The 24310-nt window shown below is 48.8% G+C and overlaps 1 protein-coding gene across 2 annotated transcripts in view; it reads left to right on the top strand.

Annotated features, from left to right (window-relative positions):
* The window catches only part of AARS1 (alanyl-tRNA synthetase 1), a 38130-nt gene that overhangs the window by 4058 nt on the left and 9762 nt on the right, over positions 1-24310 (top strand). For both annotated transcript variants that reach the window (XM_014599275.2, XM_019488989.2), the window contains exons 4-15: positions 331-476; positions 1290-1481; positions 2437-2581; positions 3818-3963; positions 4387-4495; positions 4610-4760; positions 5267-5391; positions 7985-8129; positions 9577-9755; positions 10376-10489; positions 11262-11468; positions 15109-15293. In XM_014599275.2, the coding sequence (XP_014454761.1) occupies positions 331-476; positions 1290-1481; positions 2437-2581; positions 3818-3963; positions 4387-4495; positions 4610-4760; positions 5267-5391; positions 7985-8129; positions 9577-9755; positions 10376-10489; positions 11262-11468; positions 15109-15293 (1844 nt within the window). The remainder of the gene's footprint in view (positions 1-330; positions 477-1289; positions 1482-2436; positions 2582-3817; positions 3964-4386; positions 4496-4609; positions 4761-5266; positions 5392-7984; positions 8130-9576; positions 9756-10375; positions 10490-11261; positions 11469-15108; positions 15294-24310) is intronic.

Here is a 24310-nt window from a genome sequence, read left to right as displayed (position 1 = left end):
ATTTCACATATCAGCCTTCCTTTTTTCTCTGCCTTTGGCAAAGGTATGCAGGTTCACCTGCTGCAAGCCTGGGAGCAAGAGCTGGAGGTTGTAATCTCCAGTTATTTCATTCTAGTGAAGTTAGTAATGGAAAGCTTCTCTGTTTTCCAGCAATTTCCCACATTCCCTGTCGTTCCTGTCTGCTTTGTTTGAGGTTTGATGATATGTTAAGCCTCTTCAGAAGTGTTGTAGGTTGTGCTTTCATCCCCACCCATTCTGAGTTAGGACTTTTATGTGGGTAAAATAAGCTATATATGCTTTCACTTACACGGTTTATTTTTGCTTATGCAGGCACTGGCTTGTAAACTGGCTCTTGAGCTTCTTACCAAGGAGTTTGGCATCCCCATTGAAAGACTCTATGTCACTTACTTTGGTGGCAATGAGGCTGCTGGATTAGAGCCAGACCTTGAGTGCAAGCAGATCTGGCTGGATCTGGGGTAAGGGCATTGACAATTATAGTTCTTATGAAAATAGTGCTGCTAAAAGGCTATCTCAGAGACTGGAGCCCCCTATTTGCCCATACCACATGTATTTTGTGGTTGAGACGAGGCATTCTGTGCCATGTTCTGCCAGTGAGCCTCAGTCTGCCCCTGGATGGACAGCCTCGCAGGCAGGAGAAATTACTCCATCCCTTTGACCCGTTCAGTCTGGTTTCTCTGCTGAGATGACTGATGAGAGTCTTAATGGACAATCTCCCGGGGAACCTGTGAAGCCTTGCATAGCTTGGGACTGGCCTTCCTGTCAGACTTTTCCTGCCTTGTGCCACCACTGCAATAATGCAGAGCATTAAGGGGGCAGAATTCCATATTGTCTCTGTGGAACAGGAATTTTGGGCAGGCTCAGAATATGCAAAATCTCTCCCTTAGCAAGTGCATGTCATTGCTATGCAAAGGATTAATGTGACTGCTGAACTGGAGTAATAGACCATGTGGAAACCCACTTATGTGCTCTAGATGTGGTAACTTCTGGGATTCTAGCCAGCAGTTTATTTCACTGGGAACAAAGGAAGTAGGTTATGTTTACCTGGTGCTGTATTTTATTCAGGGAAAAACAGCATATCTTATTTGGTGTATGCTTTGTCCCACTGGAATGGGAAATCCTGGAGTGGAGAACCTCTGATGGGCTGACATTCCATTGGCTCTTCCACCCAGTCAATGAATTAACAGCTAGTGTGACTGTATTTGAGCTGAACTAGGACATCTTTATCTTCCTTTGGCTCTCTCTCATCCAGCGGGCACTTCTTGTTACAGAATGGCTGAGAACAAGATTCTGCCTGGCAGCATGAAGGACAACTTTTGGGAAATGGGAGACACAGGCCCCTGTGGCCCCTGTAGCGAGATTCATTACGACCGTATTGGGAACAGGGATGCCTCGCACCTTGTCAATCAGGATGACCCCAATGTCCTGGAGATCTGGAACCTGGTGTTCATACAGTTTAATAGGTGAGGCAAGAGCCCTCTCTCCTCCAAACATTTCCTGTTAGATGTACAATGACGGCAGTTACCGTGGCTCACCCAGTGACAATCCTGTAATGTCACAGCATAAGAAGGCTCTAAGTATTTGACCCTCTGTCCTGCAATCTGAACGGTGTTGCCAGCTATGCATCTGCCCTCTCAGGTACTTTAAGCAGATGGATGAGTCATTAATTCTGGGTTCCACACCTATCAGGGTTCCTTCTTTGACCAACTGAGTCCTGTTGACCACAAAACTCCTCTCCACACCTCACCCCTGACCCAGCCACTAAGCTGAAGGCCCGGCCATCCATTCCACTCTTGTCACTTCTGTGTCACTTAGTACAACACATTTCTTGTAGCTGCAAGCACCCTCCCAAGAGCAGGCTTTTGTAACAAGCAATTTAATGCAGCTGCTGATTGAGGGCTACTGTTATGCACAACTAAGAGAGCAGAATATTTCAGCACAGCTTGCCACAGGCTCTGCAAACAGCCTTTAAGTCAGCATGAGTCAACTAAGGCATAGCTCTTGGTTTTGCTCTCTGGGGCAGATCTCTGCATCATCTCCCATCCTGGCCTTGGATATGAGAGGAGTTAGGATCACAGAGCATTCTCTTGTTAGAGCAGTAGAAAGTGTGCCATTCGGCATAGGACCTGTGATTGTGGATGCTCTTAATCTCCACACACATGAGGGGCAGTCTGTGGCAGTCTGTTTATTCAGCTCATCTGTCTGAAGAGAGGGGCATATAGCAGGGTAAGGATTTGCCAGTTCTGATTCTAGGTTGCCATTGAGCATCTTGTTCTCATGATGATCCCAGTGGATGGGGAATATTCCTGCCTTTATAAATCCAGCAGGATAAGGTTATGTGTGGGAAAGAGGGGAGAGATGGGGAAACGCCCTGCTGTACCTCATTCAACAACTGTTTGTCTTTCCGGGTTTGGGCAGAGAGGCTGACGGGACCCTCAAACCTCTTCCCAAGAAGAGTATTGATACTGGATTGGGCCTTGAGAGGCTGGTGTCTGTGCTGCAGAACAAAATGTCAAACTATGACACTGATCTCTTCATCCCCTACTTCGAAGCCATTCAAAAGGTACAGTTCCACATGTCTGAGCCAATGTTCCTGATCCAAATGCATCAGCTTTCACTGTTGTTTTAGCACCAAAGATGTGTAATGTTTCATTTCAGTAATTGGAGAGCAGCATTCCTTTGTATAAGACTTTTCAGTTGTGCATAGGGGTTTCTTGATCTAGAGAGCTTAAATCAAAGAAATTCCAGCTTAAACAAAATGGAGTGCTCGGCAGGCTGGAGATGGTGCAGTTTGGGGTGGGGAGAGACAAATCTGTTACCACAGCCAAGCTCCTTTCAGCATGTCATGGGGGTTATGAGGTTTGAAGATGCAAAGTGTCCTCCTTTAGGGATTTTGGTGGAGAGAATAGGGCTTTTCTCTGACAAAAGAGCTAGGAGGAATCGCCCTATGCTCTGGAGCTTGCCTCATCTACCTCCTTATATTGATAGGACTTGTCCATTCAGCATGGGGGGAGATAGGTGACACAACCAGCTGTGAGGTCTAGGTTCCATGTCCAGTCCCCTGTATTAAAATCCCCACTCTGAAATCCCACAGGTTGCCAGACAGCATAGTGTGGCTTTTAGAATCTGCCTCCATTAGGCAACTAGTATTTGGTGATCCCATACACTGTCAGAAAAGTGAACAAAAAAGGTGCCACATGCTTTTGTTTCTCTTTGCAGGTTACCTTCATGTTGGCTTTCCCTAATCACTGATTAGCTTTGGCACTGAAGGAAAATGGCAGGTCCCAAAGGCAGCAATAGAGATAGGCAACTCAAATGGATTCTGCAGTAAAATTGAGGGAAAGGCGTAGCAGGAACTTGAATCATGCCAGGCTGATGTCTGTGACCAGAACAGCAAAACAAATGATTCCCCCTACCACCTTTCACTGCTGATCTTATTGAATCCTTCATTTCCATCACTGTCTAGGTTGACCTGGGCTCTTCCTGAATGCTGGAGTTTAATCAGCTTTCCCCTTACTGTCCCAGGGTGCCTTCTGGCCAGCTGTGCTGTATTTGACTTCTTCCAAACCCATTCAATTCCTACTTCACTCCCCAGCCCCCTTACTTGGGAGTGAAGAAGGTGGGGGACAGTGAAAGCACCCTCCCCCAGCATAATACTGTCAAGGATTGAGGCCTACCCTCAATTTGGATCTACTTTGTGCTGCTAAGTTGCATCTCTAATCCACCTATCTGATCACATGTAATCAGAAGGGACAGCAATACTCTCCATACTCACCAGCTTTTTCCTCTCTTTACATAGGGCACTGGTGCCAGGCCATACACAGGGCAGGTTGGTGCTGAGGATATGGATGGCATAGACATGGCATATCGAGTGCTGGCTGACCATGCTCGAACAATCACAGTGGCCCTCTCTGATGGGGGGAGACCAGACAACACTGGCAGAGGGTAAGAATTTATGTGGCAGTGCTTAGCCAAAGGGAGGAAAGGGACAGGGGAAGCCACCTCTGCCACTTTGGGATTCTTACTTGTCTGAAGCTTCTGGTTCTAGTGTTTATTGGAAGCAAGGTGGACCCAGAGGCTGATCCAGCCTGATAGATCTAAGTTCCTTTGCTATTCCAGCCCTTAGTTCCTCACACACACAATTATGCCCCTCAGTCCCAACAAGAATAGTTTTATTATTCCAACCCAGATCCCCTGTGATAAGCTCTGCCAGTGCTCCTCACCTCTGACTTGCAGGTACTAAGGGACTGTGTTTGAGAGGGTGTGTGGGAAGAGGAACAGGCCCTCACACACTACTGGTGAATCCCCTTTGCAGGTGTTGAGGCATAACATTGGAGTGAGGATTACTCTCTTCCTTTGTTCCTGCAGATATGTTCTGAGACGGATTCTTCGCCGGGCTGTGCGCTACTCTCATGAGAAGCTCAATGCCCCCAAGGGCTTCTTTGCCACGTTGGTTGATGTTGTCGTGCAGTCCCTGGTAGGTTCTTTGCAGCTTTCCTTCGCTGTATAGAAACTGACTCACAAGTCATGCATGTGGGGCAGAAGTCACTATCTCTTGACTGGTGCTGATTTCTGCTTTTAATGCTGGCAGGGTGATGCATTTCCTGAACTAAAGAAGGACCCGGATATGGTGAAGGATATCATCAATGAGGAGGAGGTTCAGTTCTTGAAAACTCTGAGTAGAGGGCGTCGTATCCTGGACAGGAAAATTCAGAGTCTGGGAGACAGTAAAATTATTCCTGGTGAGTTTTGATCCAACTCCCATGCCAAATAAGGCTTCCAGGGAGGAGTCCTTTCCTGGTGCCCCAGGTGGGTCCCTCCAGAGCCTATTGCTCTCTGGGGGCAGATCAGGGCCTGACTGGGGCTGTAGTTGTGCTCTGGTGTTGTGAGTTTTAATGTTGATGATAGGATTGGTCACACTAGAAACAGAAACTCATTTTCCGTAGTGGGGTCAGCAGCAGTGTGAGCTGCCTCCATACATACCACTGTCCTATTTCAAGCCAAAAAGTGGACCCCTGTTCAGCATGAGAGGGCAACTTGATCCTTGTGCTCCTTTGGTTTTGGCCTTTCTGAGGCTGCCAATAAGAGAGCCAACTGTTCCTGTTCTGGTTCTGTGGGGATGTCTTAATGTAGACTCCTGTGTCAGTGCTCAGTAAGCATTTTAGTCCCTCTGGAAGGTGGCTTGCTCTGAGGGAGGAGCAGGGGGTATTTTACTGGGAAACCTGACTGGTCCATTTTTCTTCTGAAGGTGATACTGCTTGGCTGCTGTATGATACCTACGGCTTCCCTGTGGATCTTACTGGACTCATTGCAGAAGAGAAGGGCCTTGTTGTGGACATGGAGGGCTTTGAGGAAGAGCGGAGAAATGCTCAGGTAGAGAGCATCAGTGGCCCCAGCACCAGAAGTAGGTGGGGGCACTGGGATGGAAGGATCCTGTCCTGCTGCTTTATAGCAGAATGCCTCCAGAGTGTCCTGGCACACTGAGTACACCACATCCTGTTGTTGAGCCAGTGGACAGAATACCACAGATCTGGATGGATGAAAAATCTGAAGGGTGCAGCTCTTTACACCTTTATTTGCTTCGTAAACCACTGAGTGTTGGAACTGCTTGTTCTCAGGCAATTTGTACCTAGTTTTTTCCCTGGTTGTCTCTTGGAGTAGGGTAGGAGGGGCTGGGTTTCCAGATGCAGATACCAAGCAAAGTCTTATGAAAATCAAACTCTTATCTCCTGTGAATGTTCACAGGAAGCTGTCCAGGTGGTGCATGCCACTTCCTTTTTCTCTTCCTCTTGAACTTAGCAATTAGAGGTTCCAGGGAGCCGTCCAACACCCCAGGCAAGTTATTCATGTCATGCCTTTGCATCTGCCTTTGTGTCTATGCGTCTTCAGAAGTTCTTCTGAAAAATGTGTTCTCCTGTGTTCACTCCATGATTTGTTATAGTATTGTATCTTTTGAATAGACTAGGACTCCCCAGCTATGCATCCCTGGGGACTGTAGCCATCAGCCGTCTCAGCCTAGATGGATGAATGGGTTCAGGAATTATCTTAGAGATTTCTGTGTCATATGATACTGCATTTGCAGGACTGGGAAGATGCACCTGCACCTTTAAGATGGATTGTTATACCAGAGCTTTTTAGGCATGAGTAGGAAAGGGGAAACATACTGCTTACTGCACCTCTCAGTTCCAATATTTAGTATAGGGGGCTCTGCAAACCTGCATCTGGGAAAAGACCCAAATTGCCATTGTTTTTTGTTTTAACTTCTAGAGAACAGAAGCCTTACCTACTCTTAAGGGTATCCCCCCTCCCCCCCCCCAATTTCTGTCAGAGTAGCCCTGCTTATGGTAGTAACAGTAGCATTAACATATGCAGAATTCAAACATTTACATCTCTGTCATACAGCAGTTGTCTGAACACAGTTAGATTGTGCTGGTTAGAACCTCAGTATTCTTTCTATACCAGCATGAGGAATTCTGTTCTTCCCAGTTCATTAGCATAGATTCAGCCAAAGACAAAATCCATCACTTTTAAAATTTGGCTCTGGTTAGGAACCGGAAAACTCACTTTCACGTCCACCTGTGTTCTCCATGTTTCAGTGCACATGCTAAGACCCTTCTGGATTCTCCAGTTCCACAGGCACTACACATTTCAAGCAGCTTTAGGAAACACAGCTTGGTGAGCAATAGCCAAGGCAGCTTTGTGCTGGCAGCTGCATGCACTCTGGGGCAGGTGACAATAGAAACTGAACTTTCATTAAGTCCCCTTGCTGCACAGCTTGGCTTTTGGAAGGCTGAGGGCTTAGGGGTATGCCTTCCGTAAAGCTTTTATAGAAAGACCACAGCTGAAGAGAGCTCTCTGATGCTTGGCAGGTGGATCTTGTTCACATGCTCATAGTTCAACTGGTCACCAGGCTTGAAGGCAGGAAGAAATTTTCCCTTGGCAGGGACTGTTGGGAGACTTTGCCTCCCAATTTAGGCTGGGGCAGTGTCTATTTCTTGGGACCATCTGAACATATGTTCATTAACAAATTCCCTGCCATTTCAGGGACCTAAGGCAGTGGCTGAGCCATGAGTCTCTCCTGCTTTCTTCCTGTGCCATAATGCAGCCTGAGGCTTCTGGTCTTTTGTACTAGTACAGTAATATTAAGTAGAGTTGGGGGGATGCATTATGCTAGGCAGATGGGGCCTGAATGTTGGTTCTTGTGGACCCTCCTGGACTTTAATACGGTTGCCTGCAGGCACAGAGGATGACTTGGTGAGGTAGGTGGTCTCTTCCAATCTGTTTCTTGTCTTTAGCAGGAGTTATGTGGCTGTGTGTAGGAAGTTTTTTGGGAGCACAGATGTATTACCTAAGCACAGCCTTGGCCCTCTTTATTTTACCATTGGCTGATTCGGATCCTGCCTCTGCTGCCAGTGTTAAAAGAAGTTGTAAAGTGGATCCCTGCCATTCTGTCCAATCCTTGGGATTCTCTGTTAAATCAGAGGAAAATGCCTATAACAGAGTGCTTAATTTGGGCCAACAGCTTGAGGTATGTCTATACTGCAGTCAGAGGGGTGACCACAGCTTATATGGAGTTATCTAAAGTAACATTAAGCTACCTACCTTGGCTACTGATAACAGTGTAGCTCTGGCAGCCCAGAGCTCAGTGTGCATATGTTGCCTGAGTAAAATGTGACATGATGTCTCGAGTCTTTTCTGCAGCCCGTGCCAAGCTCTGTGCTGTTGCACCTATACCACTACCAGTACTCAGGCCAGCTCAGGTGTGACTGTACTAGCTGCAGTCACCTCTTTTTGACTGATGTAGCTTAGGCGACTAACCTTACTTTGTTAAATCTATTCTACCTCTGGCCTATCCAGCCCTATGGGTACTGTTAAAGACTGTCTGGATTGCACATGGATACGATCCCTTTAGCTGTTCTTGGTACTGAGTGTTTTCTCCCTATGTCTGACTTGTGTTTGTTCTCAGCTGAAGTCTCAGGGGAAGGGAACTGGTGTAGAAGACCTCATCATGCTGGACATTTATGCCATTGAAGAGCTAAGGGCCCAAGGCCTGGAAGTGACTGATGACTCGCCTAAATACAGCTACACTTCAGATCCCAGTGGTGCCTATGGTATGTGACAGCCTTCTCAAAATGGTTCCACTACCCTTATGCCATGTTAGCTGGTCTTAGATAGGGTCAGGCTCCCACTTGGTCTATCAGCTTCCACAATTTGCAGCATCATTTAGCAAGAGTATTGAACTTCCCTCTCTCCTCCTCCTCCTAATTATCACTAGCCAGTCACTGTGGAAAGAACCGCGTAGGCAGAAAGCATGTTATTACCTGCTGATTTCAGAATGTTTAGAGGCGGGAAAATGTTTAAAGGCAGTTGATTTCTTGGCTCTCTAAGGACTGTTCAGTTCATTTATTTCTAGCATGACCAGCAAGGTTAAGGTGGTGCTTTTCCCTGCAGCTTTATACCTTTATATTGTTTTGTGTAGTTTTCCTGGACACCACTACCACTTGCCACAGTACCCTGGATAAATGCTCTTTGGTCTGTTACTGAGACCTTGGACTATTCCTGAGTTCTGCTTAGCATTTTTATTATTGTAGCATCTAGAACAGGGGTCCACAATGTTTTTGGCTGGAGTGCCAAAATCACCCCAACCTCCACTCATGCCTCAACTTGGAGTGCCAGAGATGGGGGAGCTGCAAGGGGCCCAATCTTCATTGCTCATGGTGGCTGCACACATACCTCTGGGTGGATGGGAGGGGAGGGACTGAGGTTGTGCTGCCCCAGCCCCTTCCCCGCCATGCACTGAAAGCCACATGTGTACCCACCACCATCCTGGAGCTGGTGCCAGGGCTCTGGAGCCCAGCGCAGCTGTTTCCAGCCTCCTGGCTGCCTTTCACAGCTGGCCCAGGCTCTGGGCAGCTAGAAGGGTGCAGAGCTGTGTCGGGCTCCAGAGCACCAGCTCTGTGGTGGCAGCAGCTGCATATGTTCCTCTGGGCAGATGGTGGTGGAAGAACCAGAGTTGTGTTGCACCAGGCCCCTTCTGGGCATGCTGCGCATGGCTGGGCTGCTGCAGCCATGGAACTGGTGCTGGGGCTGCAGAGCCCCACGCAGCTGTCTGCAGCCTCCTGGCTGCAGCCAGCCTGGCTCTGGGCAGCTGCTGGCAGAAGTTGCCCAAAGTCCGGGTTGTCTCTGGTGTGCCAAGGAAAATGGCCTTGCATGGCATGCTCTGGCACATATGCTGCGGGTTGCCAATCCCTGATCCTAGAAGCTTCAGTCACACACCAGTGACCCACTATGAAAGGTGCTGTACTGACACAGAATAGAGACACAGTCCCTACTTCTGAAAACTTAAATTCAAAATAATTTTCCCATCCCCAAGCCAGATACTTCCCTACAATTTCCATTGGTTACATTCTGTCTTCACTTTCTGCCCTAAACAATTAAAAATTGATGCCTTGAACTTCAGGGGTAGCTTTTGAATGTATTGCTGGGAAATGTTTCTGCTGCTCTTCTCAACGTGATGGATTGCTGTGTTACTGATGCTGCTCTTCCTGATGGCAACAGAATTTGAGAACCTCATGGGCACAGTGAAGGCAATTCGCAGGGAAAAGACCTTTGTGGAGGAAGTGTCCACAGGCCAGGAGTGTGGAATAGTTCTGGACAAGACCTGCTTCTATGCTGAGCAAGGAGGGCAGATTTATGATGAGGGCTACCTGGTCAAGGCTGATGACTGCAGTGAGGATGTAAGTGGCATGGTTGGCGTGGGCTGTGGCCAGCATTCAAACTGAGCTGCCACAAACTTACTTTTATAAGAGTAGCATGAAAGGAGCCAACTGGAGATGACAAAGTGAGAGAGAGAAGGAATAGCCCAAGAACCAGTTACTAGTTTGGGTTATGGGAGGGTTCCTTGCTGTTACAGACTTCCATTATAGCCTTGGGTAAGGCACTGAGTTTCTCTGGGCCTCAGCTTCTCATCTGGACACTATGAGTAATAGCACTGTCTTGCTGCTCAGGGCTACTGCAAAGATAAATTAAGTAAAGATACTGGGGTGATGTTTTGGTAATGACCACCATAGGACTGGCAGTCCTAGGCATTCTGTGAGTTTCCTCCTTGGGTCTGTGGGTTTGTCTGCACTGTATAACCACCTGAGCTTATTTTGAACTAGCTGGCATAGGGGCCTATGGTAGTGCAGCTGCAGGAGCAGAGAATTTAGTGCAGGCTAATTTTCCCTGCCCCTTGGGTGAGTTTTATAACCCGTACTGAATTCTGTGCTGCTATGGCTAGACTGCCACCAGTAGCCAAGCAAACTCCAAAGCTGTCTCACCATCTCCATGCTGTCTGTTCTTCCCCCATCTTGTACAGAAAACGGAGTTCACGGTGAAGAATGTACAGGTCCGTGGGGGCTATGTGCTTCATGTAGGAACAGTCTATGGGAGTTTGAAAGTTGGAGACCAAGTCCATCTATATGTTGATGAGGTAAGTTAGTCTAACGCTGCAGTGAATGCCATTTGCTTTTTTGTTCTCCCAATGTTCTGAGCCAGCATGTGCCCTCATGTGGGCACCTCAGCTAAACTCTAGCACAATAGGAAAGTTTTGTATTTCTGGTCTGAGTTCGGCATTCTCACTCTGCCACTTGTGCAGTAGTCTCTTGCTGTGCAGCTGAGAACTCCAAGCTCATCACTGGCACAGATTTGTCTGTCATTTGGCAGAGCTGAGTTTGGGAAGAGATTGTCCAGCTACCTATATATGATTTCAGTCTCTCTCAGATGGATTCAGCATTGGTTTGAGTCCAAAAATGTCAAGTCTTCTGCTTATCTTATGTAAAGAAGTATATCAGGCAGTGACAGGACAAGCTGCCTTTTCTCAGCTTTGTGTGTGTGCTTTGCTGCCTACCAAGAGGGGAGTTCAGCATTTGTACCTCAGTCTGTCTCTGGCAGTGCTCAAATAGAGGTCAGCAAGGGGTGACTGAGCAATGATTTATGAGACCTAGACCTAGAAATGAATTGGGAATAACCAGCTCCCTTGACATAAGCCCCAGAACTGATATCAAACACAAGTTACTTCTGATCGTGCATGTGTCACCTCAGATTTCTTTCTTATAGCAGAACTGATTTTTCTTATTTTTTCTGCATCATAAATGACCATACCTAACCTAGCTTAGGCCACCAGTGGGTAAGGAACTGACCTCTGCCAGCTCCACTGATACAGTGAAACTATTTAACAAATGTTTTTTCTCTGCCCCATACAGCCTAGGCGGAGACCTGTCATGAGCAACCACACTGCCACCCACATCCTCAACTTTGCCTTGCGCTCTGTGCTAGGAGAGGCTGACCAGAGAGGGTCCCTGGTGGCCCCAGACAAGCTGCGATTTGACTTCACTGCCAAGGGAGCCATGTCCACACAGGAGATCAAGAAAACTGAAAAGATTGCTAACCAAATGATAGAGGAAGCCAAGGTGCGTAGAGCAAGGCACACCTGCCAAAAAGATGGCCCCTATGGCCATGGACCACTTTTTTTACTTATAGTTGCTTTGGCCCAGAGTGAGAGCACTCCAAACACTTATGGCTGACTTACATGGCCTTTCTTAGGGGAAAAAGTGGTGCAGACACCTTACATAAAGTTCATTCCAAGGATTCTATCTGAATTCTGTGTGATCAACCAGACTACCTCTTATTCTTCCCCAAGTCCCACTTCTTCAGGAGAGAAGTTGCACATCCCAGGCCTCAAGGCTTTATTGCACCATTTCAACAAAACCAAATCATTTGGCCGTGTCCATAATTTTATTTCTGGCTGTAGCTAAGCATTTCAAGAGTCAAACCATCTCATTTCAAAGGGATCAGTTTCTTTTCTGTGTATTGGCATTTGCTACTGTATCTTTTTCCACTCAGTGGAAATTCTTACTCTACCAGAGTTCAAGCAGCATTTTTTTTCCTGTTTCAGGGATGTGCTGGTTTCTGAGATAGGCAAGGCAGGTGAGCAAAATAACCCATTGATCCTTGCCAAACATTAGATGCCAGAGCAGGCATCAAGTCTTAAGAGAGCAGTTCTACAAATCCTGTTTTACTAAGGGTGTAGGGACATAACATTGTTACACCAATGTAAGTTATACCAGTATGCAGAGCAAATGGGCAATCACCTGTCCAGAGGTAGCTGCCTCCAAGTTTGTTACTGTACTTTGCCACTAGGGGGTAGGGTAACTGGCAGTAATCTGTGTCTAGCAAAGAGCTAAACCAGGGGTGTCCAACCTTTTTGAATGTGGGGTCGGATCACGAACTTTTTAATCATCCAGTGGGCCGGCGAGCCATATTCAAAGACGTCTCAGGAAGTAGTATCATCTCAGGAAGTGATGTCACGTGACCTTTGACACCAATGAAGTTGCAGGGGTTGACATGGTGCTGGTTGACATGGCATGCATGCCCAGGTTGACATGGTGCTGCAGGAGCCGCTTGGCTACAGCCAGGTTGACCTGGTGCTGGAGAAGTCACGGGGCCAGGCCGGGATTAACCTGGAGCCTGCCTGGCCTGCCGGTGCCATGCCCCGGTTGACATGGTACTGCAGGACCCACCTGGGCAGAACTGGGTCAGCACTGGCCAGGAAAAGCAGCATGCAGCTGAAGCTGGCTTGCCATGTACTTCTGGGGACGGGAGGAGGCCAGCCAGGTCTGCAGTGGCCAGCAGAAGCGACGGCGGAGCCATGTGCCGCTCTGGACTGACCAGTGCCTGCTCGTCGCGTCCCGAGCAGCACACGGCTCTGCCGCCGCTTCTGCTGGCCGGTGCAGACCTGGCCGGGCTCCTCCCGCCCCAGCAGCACATGAGAAGCAGCCCCCCTCGGGGCCTCGCATGTGGGCGGCTAGGGCCGGAGAGCCGCAGCGCCCTGGGGAAGACTGGCCAGGGGAGCAGGCGCCGCCTTACTGTGGGGCAGGGCAGCGGGGCTGGCTTGAAGCGGGCGGGTGAGGAGGCAGGTGCCAGCGGCCGCTGCTTGGCCTCCCGCATGGGCTGCTCTCCTGGGCCCCGTGGGGGTAAGCAGCTCCCCTCCCCTCGCTGCCGGCTGGGGCCTACAGGCCAGCCCTGCCCGTCTTGCTGCGGCTCTGTGCTCCGTGGCAGCGGCTCTGCTGCTGCCGCCACCCTGTGCTCCGTGGCAGCGCCGCAGGCCAGATAAAATGGCTTGGCGGGCCGCATGTTGGACAAGCCTGAGCTAAACTGTAGTGTAGACAAAGGACCTGTGTGCTAGTATAATTTTACCCAAGAGCAGAGTGACTTGCACAGTAGCTACATCTACACGTGCATGGATGTTTGGTTCCCCAGGGACAACTAGTAGTGGCGCACCTTGTGCCACTGCTTCTTGTCCCTGGGGAACACCTGTGCCACACATACTCTGGCACACAGCAGGTTACCCTGAGTTGAGTAGGGGAGGTTGGGGCCAGCACTGGGCTAGCCTCAGCCGCCTTTCCTGAGGGAGTCCTGGGGCTGCAGCAGTGGTGATCCTGCAGCACAGCCTGATCAGCAGCTGGAGTATGGCTCTAGCCAGCCCGTCTTCAGTTTTGAGTGGCTCATGCTGCCCTCATATGTGCCGCTCCACTTCCCGCCCCTTGCAGGTTTTTTGACCCCAGGGGTCAAAAAAAAAAAAAAAAAGTGCCTGCTCCCTTACAGCATGGAGAACAACTGAATGTGTGGTATGTGGCACCACAGGCGTGTCTGCAGCACAACATACATCATGGCCACACTAGTATGACTTGATTGTACATCCTTTCCACATTTACACCTGCATAAAGGCAGATAACAGTTGTAAGTGCACTGTGTCATTCTTTATCTCATATCTCAGAATACTGCTGGCCACTTACCTACAGTGGTTCCAAACAGACACGCATGCAAAAATAAAGAACAGTTACTTACCCTCAGTGTCTCTCTGATATATTGTCTATGTGGGTCCTGCCACCCATCCCCTCCCTCCTCCTGCATTTGAAGTCTTCAGCTAGCAGGGGGACTGAGGTGGAGTAGAAACCATTCTGCCCTTGAGGCTTCTGCACTAGGGCTGGGGTGGCATGGGTCCTAACATGGGCAACTGGTGCCTTCCAAATCTAGGGGGCACCACGGGCACCAGACTGCCGAAAGGAGGGGGTGGTCCCCCAGCGGCCAATCGGAGAGCCAGCAGCAAAACCGGAAGTGCATTTCCACTGGTACTTCCAGTTTCACGGCTGGTGCTTCCAGGGGGTGCACAGCTAATCTCAGGGGGTGCACATGCACCCCCTGCACATTGCAAATGTGTCCTAAGGTACATGGTTGACAGCACAAAGGTTGCAAGTTTGAGACCACAGCGGAAGTGCTCATGGTGCAGCCCTGTCAGATTTCAGTGATCTGCAAATTCTGCTAAATACCTTGTCATAAGGTCCCAAAAAAGGAAGGAAGGCTTTTGCATGGAAGCACAAAATTAGGTGCATGCGTGGCATAGGCAAGTGCTGGCTTTCCAAAAAACAAATCTAGTCCTCTGTGCATGAAGTGCATGTGCACTTACTGTGGAATCCACACATACTATATCACAAAGAATCACAACTGTCATAACCCCTCTTTTTTTAGGGTTTTGGCGTACATTGAGATGTACCTCTTCCTACTAAGATGTAGTCTCATTTCAGCTGGTAAATACTAATTTTAAGCAAAGATTATGAGCTTTGTGAATAAGTGGTGTCTCCCAGTATAAAAACAGGTTGTTTCTTTAAGATAAGTGCTTGCTTTTTAACGTGTTCAAAACGTGCCTTTGATAGGGATGGTCAGCAAACTCTTGGCTGATTAGTCATTGCTCTCCAGGCTAGAAAGAATACAGCTGATAAATCGTAGTGTCTGCCATTCACTAAGCTGATTGCAGAAATGACTTAGGCTGTGAATCAGATTCTGAGGAAATCAGCAGAAGGTTGACTGGGAAAGGAAGAGCAAGAGTTACAGCTACTCACAGAAGACAATGTTTATCCATTGCTTGTTGCAAATTTATCAGAAAAATTCTGATAATCTGGCCGTAGCTGGTAATTTTTGGCCACATAAAAATATGTACTTTCATCTGTCCTGGCAATACCCATCTCTCCTCCGGTCTCTTGTTCTTTTCAGACCGTGTATGCCAAAGATTGTCCCCTGGCAGCAGCTAAAGCTATTCAGGGTCTGCGGGCTGTGTTTGATGAGACGTACCCTGATCCTGTCCGTGTTGTCTCAATTGGAATTCCTGTGGATGACTTGCTGGCAGACCCCTCTGGTCCTGCAGGCTCTGTCACTTCTGTCGAGTTCTGCGGAGGGACGTGAGTATCTTGACTGAGGGATAGGGCTGGAATGCAATCCAGAGAGAGCTATTGCACCAAAGCCTAAGAGAGATGAGCTAGGGGTGTAAATATTGTTTAAAAATAGTTATTTGTTTAACCTCCTCTAATTACACCAGTTAAGCAATTTAACTGATAACACAGCAGCTCAGACACAGCTGCTACTGGGAGCCACTCTCCCTAAGGGGAGGGGTGAGGAGGCAGTAGCAACTCCAGTCAGACAACAGGACCCATGTCAAGCCAGGAGCTGGAAGAGAGGGAGCATCTGTGAAGAGCATCTAATTGCTTAATTCAGGGGTTGCCAACCTGGGGTATGCATACCTCTAAGGGTACTTAGAAATGTCGTAGGGGGTACGTGTGGGCAGGCAGGTGGATGGGAACAAGCATGCCCTGAGGCTTCTTACCTGGGGAAGGGGAAGGGGGAAAAGCCTGCTGGATGCCACTGGCCCCACACAGTACATCGCAGCACCTCCCTGTCCCACACCTCAGCTCACTCTGTGCCCACTCCTAGGAGCAGGGCCAGTGGCAGTGGTGCCCCTTTGCGGCCTACACATGCACCCTCCAGCCAGCTGGACGGGGGATAGGGCTCACATGTGGCAGCTGCCAGCATCACCACCCTGCACCGCTGCCACTGCCATGCCCTGCTCCACTTTCTCACGGCCGGTCACATGTGCAGTTCCGCAGACTGGTGACAGGTGGCATGCAGTTGGCCAGGCACAAGGCTCATCACCAGCCCGCGGAGCTGCGTGTGCAACCGGCCATGAGAAAGTGGCATGAGGCATGGCAATGGTGGCAGTGTAATGTGGTGATTGGCAGCCCACTGCTTGTGCCAGACGTGACCTACCCCATGCTAAACAATAAAGTGGTAAGCTAATCTGTTATCACTGGGTTTATTGCTTAACAATTAATCATTTAACTTTTTCCCCATCCCCAATTTGAACTGTGTGTGTACATGAAGTCCCTGTAATAGGGCAGAGGGTGGTGGTAACACTGCATTCCTATAGTGTCTTCCAAGTCAGAGAAGTAGGGCTACAAGGGATGTCCAGAGGCCATATAGTCCACCCCCCTGCCTGAAGCAGGATCATTCCTACCGAAACCATCCCATACAAACCATAATCTAAACTCTGCATAAGGCTGCCATCAACGCTGACACAACACAGACCTAACACTGTAACCTGCCACAGGTAAAGCAGGGAAACCACAGCAGCCAATGTCTTTCTTCTATAAAAAGTTGTCAATACATTCTCAAGCAGTCCCAGGTAAAAAGCTATGCCCAACACTACAGGGGAAAGCAAAAGCCCCCCCCCCAGTCCTTATCTAACAAGTGCACTGGACCCCAGGGATGGCTGTGATGCCCCCCCTAGTGGCCACACAGCTCCTGCTAGACTTGCATTCTAAGGTACCCTCCCCCTCTGCCCACGCCTGCCATGCCTTTGTTGGAATTATTAGAATGTGAAAAAGGAGGCTGCCCAAGGGTCCTAGAGCAAACCTTAATCCATTTGACCACCAGCAGTTCCCTTTTGGATTCTGCTGGTCCCAGTTCTGCACTTGCACTAGGTGGGCCCTCTTGACCCATCTGTGCCTCCAGGGCACCTTTGCCTTATGGACTATGCATGGCTCCAACCCCCTCTGTAGCCACACCTATGCTTCACAGATATTGCTGTTAAGTCATTCTCACTTGTTGGGGCTTTGGCCTTCATAGCCTCTGCCCCTTCCCTTTTGCTGGGCCCTCGAGCCCAAGTCCACTGTGCTGGACCTGGCTTCCAACCTTTGTCTCGCCTACTTTAGCACTGGGACCCCCAACCCTATGTCTCTGCTATGCTTGGGCACTGCAGGAACCTCCTCCACCCATGATAGTCCCAACACAGTCTGCCAGTGTAAAGTATTAACAAAGGAATAAACCCTCTGGCTATAACACAAACTCCAGACCAGGTCTGAGCATAAACATCAGCTCCCTGGCTGTACCACAAAACTCCCCCCTACCCTGAGCTGTATTCCCCCTATAGCAGCCGCATTTCCCAAGGGTATACCAGATGGCAGCTGGGAACTCCTCTGCAGCCTTCCTCCTCAAAAGCTCTTTTCTCTGTAGCCTGCATGGCCAGACTGCCTGCCCTGGCTCAGGCCCTGGACTTATAGGCTCACTAAGCCCTGCCCCCTTTTGGTCAGGTGATTTCCACAGCCAACCACAGGAATTCTCATTCTGGGCTTGATGAGCAGCCTGCCTTTCTTCTGCAGCTAACCCCTGCTTAGGTGCCTGGGGCTCTTTCTGCTACAGTTCCTCCCATCAAGTAACAGGAGTCCTAGGCTCCCTATTACACTATCTAGTCTGACCCTGGGGTAAAGTTCCTTCCTGACCACAAATATGGTGATCAGTCTGACCCTGAGCAGCGGGCGAAGACTCCCTAGTCCAGAGCTTCCATTCTTTAGGAGCACTGGCACACCCTAAAGTCCCCAGTCTTGACTGTAGCCAGCACCCAATGCCTCTGGGAAGGCATCCTGCCACATATTGCCCCCTCCCCTTTTTCTGCTTTCAGGAAATCCCAGAAGCATGGGAAATACCTATGGTAGAACATAGGCATAGCTATGCCTAGATCATCCCCAACCAGTGACTGTCCAACCTCTTCTCAAACACCTCCAGCGATGGAGAGTCTACAGCTTCCCTAGGCTGTCTATTCCACTGCTTCACTATTCTAACAATGAAGAAGTTTTTCCAGCTATCCAGTCCAAACTTACTTTGCAACTTCCAGCCATTGGTCTGCGTCTTCCTCTCTGCAACAAGAGAGAAAAAGTGATTTCCTTCTTTATGGCAGCCCTTTAAGTATTTCAAGACTGATATCATGTCCCCAAGCTGACCATGTCCCCTAGCTCCTTCAGCTCTTGTGGCTTACTCTTTATCATCTTTGTTGCCCACCTCTGGACCCTCTCTTACTTCTCCACATCCTTTTAAAATGTGGAGGCTAGAACCACACACTACTCCAGATGAAGTGTAACCAGTGCTGAGCAGAAAGGCACTGTCACCTTCTGTGTCTTGCACTAAATGCTTCTGTTGATACATGCCAAAACCCACATTTGCCTGTTGAGTGGCTGCATCACACTGCAGTCTCTTACTGAGTGTGTGGTCAACCAAGAGTCCCAAGTCTTTTTCCATTGTGCTGCCATCCAGTCAGGTGTCACCCATTTTATATTTGTTTTTGATTATTCCTGAGGTGCAGCACCTTGCATTTGTTCACATTAAACTTCATTCTATTAGCTGTAGCCCAACTTCCCAATCTGTTGAGATCTTTCTGAATTGTGCTCATGTCTACCAACATGTTTGCAGTCCTTCTTAGTTTCATGTCATCCACAAACTTGCTAAAAAGGCTTCTATGCTAGCATCTAAATTATTAATAAACATGCTAAACAGCACTGGACCCAGGACAGACCCCTGTAGGACACAACTCAAAACCTCCTGCCATTGTAACGTGGACCTGTTAATAATTACCCTTTGCTTGCAGCTATTGAGCCACCTTGCAGTAGTTTTATCTAGCCCACATTTCTCCAATTCATTTATGAGAAGGTCACATGGGACCTTGTCAAAAGTCTTGCTGAAGTCCAGATGCACTTTATCCACAGCATTCCCTTCATCCACGCAATGGTTACTTTGCCATAGAAGAAGATCAGGTTTGTTTGACATGATATGTTTTTCATAAATCCATGTTGGCTGCTTGCAGTCAGCCCTTTCTTCTCCAGATGCTTGCAAATGGCCTTCCTTAGGATATCTCCAGTAACTTCCCAGATATTGAGGTTGAGGCTAACTGGTCTGTAGTTCCCGGGGTTCTCCTTTTTGCCTTTTTTAAAGAGGGGGACTACATTGGCCCTTTTCCAGACTTTGAGTACTTGGCTCATCTCCCATGACTTTGTGAAGATCATTGCAAAGGTTTCCGAGTTCATCTGCCAGTTTCTTCAGGGCCTTGGGATGAAGGTCATCCGTCTCTGCTGACTTCATTGGCAACCCCATGAGAGGCCATGCACCCTCTGAAAGTGCCAGCTGTGAAACCGGAAGTGCAGGCGAGTGCACTTCTGGTTTTGCTGTTGGCTTGGCAGTAGGCGATTGGCTGTGGGCGGACACCGCCGCGCGGCCCCCCCCCCCCCCCCCCCCCCCCCCCCCCCCCCGGTGATTTGGTGCCCCCCAGACTCGGGAAGCATGAGTCGCCCATGGCTGACTTGAATTTGTTTGGACACAACAAAAGGTCTCTTGATTGTCTCTTGTTATCTTGGTCCTTCAGTCTGCCCTCTTCCTTATCCAGATAAACCCTATTAGTTGTTTGGCTGTAGCTTAATTTTTTTGTTAAGACTGAGGCAAAGTGGCTGTTAAGCAGCTCTGCCTTCTTTGCATCTTCCATTAGGAGTTCCTCCTGGCTTGTTAACAGAGCACCCACAGCTTCCTTTGTCCTTTTTTGGACAACACACTTATAGAACTTCTTGTTGCTGTTCTTAACCTTCTTTGCCAAGTACAGCTCATTCTTTATCTTTGCCTTCCTGATTTTTGTCCCTGCAGGTTCTTGCTATTTCCTGGTATGCTTCCTTGGTGACCTGCCCATTGTTCCATTGTCTGTTTGCTTTCATTTTGCATTTGAGACATTTAAGAAACTCCTTGTGCAGCCACATTGGTCTCGTAACATTCTTCCGGTGCTTCCATCATATTAGGACAGTTTCCTGTTGGGCTTACAATACCGTGCCCCTTACAAGCTAACTTTGCTGACCTCATGCTTTCCCTGTGTCAGGATCTGGAATTTAGTCGTACTATGATCACTTCCTCCCAAGTTACCCATCACCTTCACATCCTCCACCAGTTCTTCCCTGTTGGTCAGAACAAGATTCCAAGATAAATGATCCCCTAGTTGTATCCTCCACTTTCTGGAAGAGAAAGTTTTCCTTCACACAAGTTAGGAATTGGCTTGACATTTTGGGTGCTGACAGATGTGGGAGGAAAAAGTGCTTTACTTGAAGTAGCAGCATGTTACCAAGACCCAGCTGTGCAGCATCTATATAGATTGGATGCTTCAGCTGGGCTCTTTGGTGCTTTTAGCTAAATCTGTTTCAATCAGCTGTTGGATAAAAGTGTCAAAAAATCCCCCTAAAATACCAGATCTATACAGATGCAGGGAAAGCCAGGTGCAACTAACACATTGCCTCTTCTGGGTAACTGCTGGGCTCGGTGCCGATGTTCCCTCTAAGCTGCATGCGTGCACAACCATGCACAATAAAAAATCATGCCACGCAATAAATTTTAATGTCGCGCACACAGTGTCGTACCGACGGGAGGGGGGCAGTAGGGTGCCATGGCCCTTCAGTGCCTGCCTGGGTGAGATGCCTAGTGCCATAGTGAGGGGGCGCCGATGCTCCTCCCACTGATGACTTTGCGTCTGGCCACTTGCCACCTGTCCCAACCCAGCCACAGGCTGCTGCAGGGGCAGGCACACTGAGCTACCCACACATTCCCAGCCAGGGTTGCACACGGATCACTAAACCTTAGAGGGAACGTTGCTTAGCACAGGAGTGTACTGAATTTTTAAGTAAAGTGCTGTTTCGGAGCGGGGTTCCATGTCAGCAAGCAGCCTTTATGTCTGGCTGCATTGTTCTTCTGGCAGATGTTTAGAAAATTGAAGTCTCCCATCAATACCATTCCATAGTTTTTGGACAGAGTTGTCACCTGCTTGAAGAGTGCCTCATCCACCTCCTTTTCCTCATTTAGGTGGCCTCTAATAAATCTTCACCACTATATTAGTGCCACATCTTTCACTTTTCATCTTCACCCAAATGCATTCTGCTTGGCTGCTTTCTTCCTTCTCGTGAACCAGGGGACAAGCATATGTCGGGTCGCACCCAGAGAGTCGTGATGGATGGGTCGGTTTCGACCTGGAAGGGTGTGGGCAGTGGGGTCCCGCAGGGCTCGGTCCTTGGACCGAAACTCTTTAATGTCTTCATCAGTGACTTGGACGAGGGAGTGAAATGTACTCTGTCCAAGTTTGCAGATGACACAAAGCTATGGGGAGATGTGGACACGCCGGAGGGCGGGGAACAGCTGCAAGCAGACCTGGACAGGTTGAACAAGTGGGCAGAAAACAACAGAATGCAATTCAACAAGGAGAAATGCAAAGTGCTGCACCTAGGGAGGAAGAATGTCCAGCACACCTACAGCCTAGGAAATGACCTGCTGGGTAGCACGGAAGTGGAAAGGGATCTTGGAGTCCTAGTGGACTCCAAGATGAACATTAGTCGGCAGTGTGACGAAGCCATCAAAAAAGCCAATGGCACTTTATCGTGCATCAGCAGATGCATGACGAATAGGTCCAAGGAGGTGATACTTCCCCTCTATCGGGCGCTGGTCAGACCGCAGTTGGAGTACTGTGTGCAATTCTGGGCGCCGCAATTCAAGAGGGATGCGGATAACCTGGAGAGAGTCCAGAGAAGGGCCACTCGTATGGTTAAGGGCCTGCAGACCAAGCCCTACGAGGAGAGACTAGAGAAACTGGATCTTTTCAGCCTCCGCAAGAGAAGGTTGAGAGGCGACCTTGTGGCTGCCTATAAGTTCATCATGGGGGCACAGAAGGGAATTGGTGAGTATTTATTCACCAAGGCGCCCCCAGGGGTTACAAGAAATAATGGCCACAAGCTAGCAGAGAGCAGATTTAGATTGGACATTAGGAAGAACTTCTTCACAGTTCGAGTGGCCAGGGTCTGGAACGGGCTCCCAAGGGAGGTGGTGCTCTCCCCTACCCTGGGGGTCTTCAAGAGGAGGTTAGATGAGCATCTAGCTGGGGTCATCTAGACCCAGCACTCTTTCCTGCTTATGCAGGGGGTTGGACTCAATGATCTATTGAGGTCCCTTCCGACCCTAACATCTATGAATCTATGAATGTGTTTCTGACATACAAGGCAATATCACCACCTTTTCTGCCAACCCTGTCCTTCTGAAACAGAGTGTAACCCTCTGTGATGACATTGCAGCCATAAGAGCTGTCCCACCAGGTCTTGGTGATGCTGATCAACTTGTAGTTCTTCTCACAGGCTGCAGCTTCCAGCTAACTTATTTATTCCCAATAGTTCTTATGTTTGTATACATGCATCAGATCTGTTTTGCATTTTGACCTCCTTCCTCATTTCCCTTTTGTGTCACTTGCTGCAGTTCTGTAGCTTTCTGGCTCTTTCCTAGAGTTGAATTGCTTCAAGTCCTTTCCCATCTGGAATTTGTATTTTGTAGCTGGAGAGTTTTGATTGCCGTGCCCTGTGGAAACTAGTTTAAAGCCCTCCTTACTAGGTTGGCCAGATGACTCCCAAAGATGCTTTTCCCTGTTTTTGTCAGATGGAGCCCATATCTTGATAGCAGTCCTCTTCCCAAGAACATCTGTCCATTGTCAAAGAAGCCGAAGTCTTCATTTTGACACCACCATATCAGCCACGTATTTACTTCCAGGATACGATGGTCTCTGCCTGGACCCTTCCATGGGAAGAATTGATGAGAACACTTGTGATCCAAGCTTCTTAGTCCTCCTGCCAAGAACCTCATCAATGCCTCTGATCTGCTCAGTGTCGTTCCTGTCAGTATCATTAGTGCCTACATGGACAAGCAGGAAGGGGGTAGTGGTCCAAAGGATGGATGAGTTTTGGCTGTCTCTCTGTAACATCCTGTATTAGGGTTCCAGGTAGGCAGCACACCTCCCAGGCCCCTAAATCTGAATGACGAATAGGTGACTGTCCCCCACAGAGGGGAGTCACGCACTGCCACCACTCTTTTCTTCTTTGGTGCAGTGGTCCTGGAGCCCCTGTTCCTGGCGCCTTGCACTTCTTGCTCTCTAGACTCCTGCCTCCTCTGCCTCATGCCTGCAGATGTCCTTTCCTCTGCCTCTTCTTTGGCAGTTCCACCACAGAGCACCTGAAAGTGTTGCTGACTTCAAGCCACTCCTCTTCAGTCCTGGGGGCCCTCCTTCGAGTAGTTACATGCTGCCACTTATCCTCATTGCCCTTTGGTTACTCCAGTACCAGCCTCTCATAACTACTGGCCAAGTAATCTCCCTCATTCCAGATGCAATGCAGCATGGATACCCATGCTTCCGATCTGTAAGTCTTTTCCTCCAGGCCAGACACCAGCTTACACTTGGTTCAGATGAAGTGCTCCTGCCCCTCTGGGAAGAATACAAACATAGCAAACTGCACGCAGGTTACAACAGCTAACCCAGACTCCATTTTTTCCTCCTTTGCTCCCTGGAGAACACCTATGCTGTAAGGGGGAAAAAGTAGAGGGGAGGGGAAGGGGATAAGACACACCCCATGAACCCATACACCAAGCACCTGCACCAGGGCCATTGCCCACACTCCCACGCATATGCAGTCTTCTGCTCCCTGACTCCCTCTCAGCAAATTCCCAGAGCAAACTCCCTATCTGGTTGCTGCCCTCTGTTCCTTGCTCCCACAGTTTGCTAGGGGCTGTCTTTTTATAAGGCTGCCTATCCTAGCTTCATCCATCAGTTACCTAAACTAGCCTCACCCAGAGTAAGCCCTGTCACTCAGTCAATCCAGTAGGAGAAAGAAAAGACCAAAAAAAGAAGAGAGCGAGAGAGAGCCCAGCAATCACACACCCCAGGGGGGACCCCAAATACACACATCAGGCACTAGACAAACAATCGAGCAGTAATCTACCACCTCAGGTCACTAGCACAGAGGCTACTTATCCCAGAGCCACTGCTCTCTGCTTACTGCTCAACTTACTGAGAATCCCCAGATTCCGAATTGCCAATTACAGATAAGGAAACTGAGGAAATGAAGGTTTAAGCTTGCTCCTGTATATAGGTGGAGGCTACTGACAAAACGAGGAATGGAACCCATGACTCTTAATTCACCCTCTCCATTCTCTTACGTTCCCTTGTGGGCAGTTTGATTTTTCTGTCTCTGCCTCATCCCTGTCATATCTCCTTGGATAAGTCACCATGTTGCACTGAATTCTGTTGGGATAAGAAAGT

Source organism: Alligator mississippiensis, chromosome 10 (assembly GCF_030867095.1).
Source record: "Alligator mississippiensis isolate rAllMis1 chromosome 10, rAllMis1, whole genome shotgun sequence".
Classification (NCBI taxonomy): domain Eukaryota; kingdom Metazoa; phylum Chordata; order Crocodylia; family Alligatoridae; genus Alligator; species Alligator mississippiensis.
Note: the sequence above shows the minus strand (reverse complement) of the source record. Positions and strands in the feature narration are given on the sequence as shown.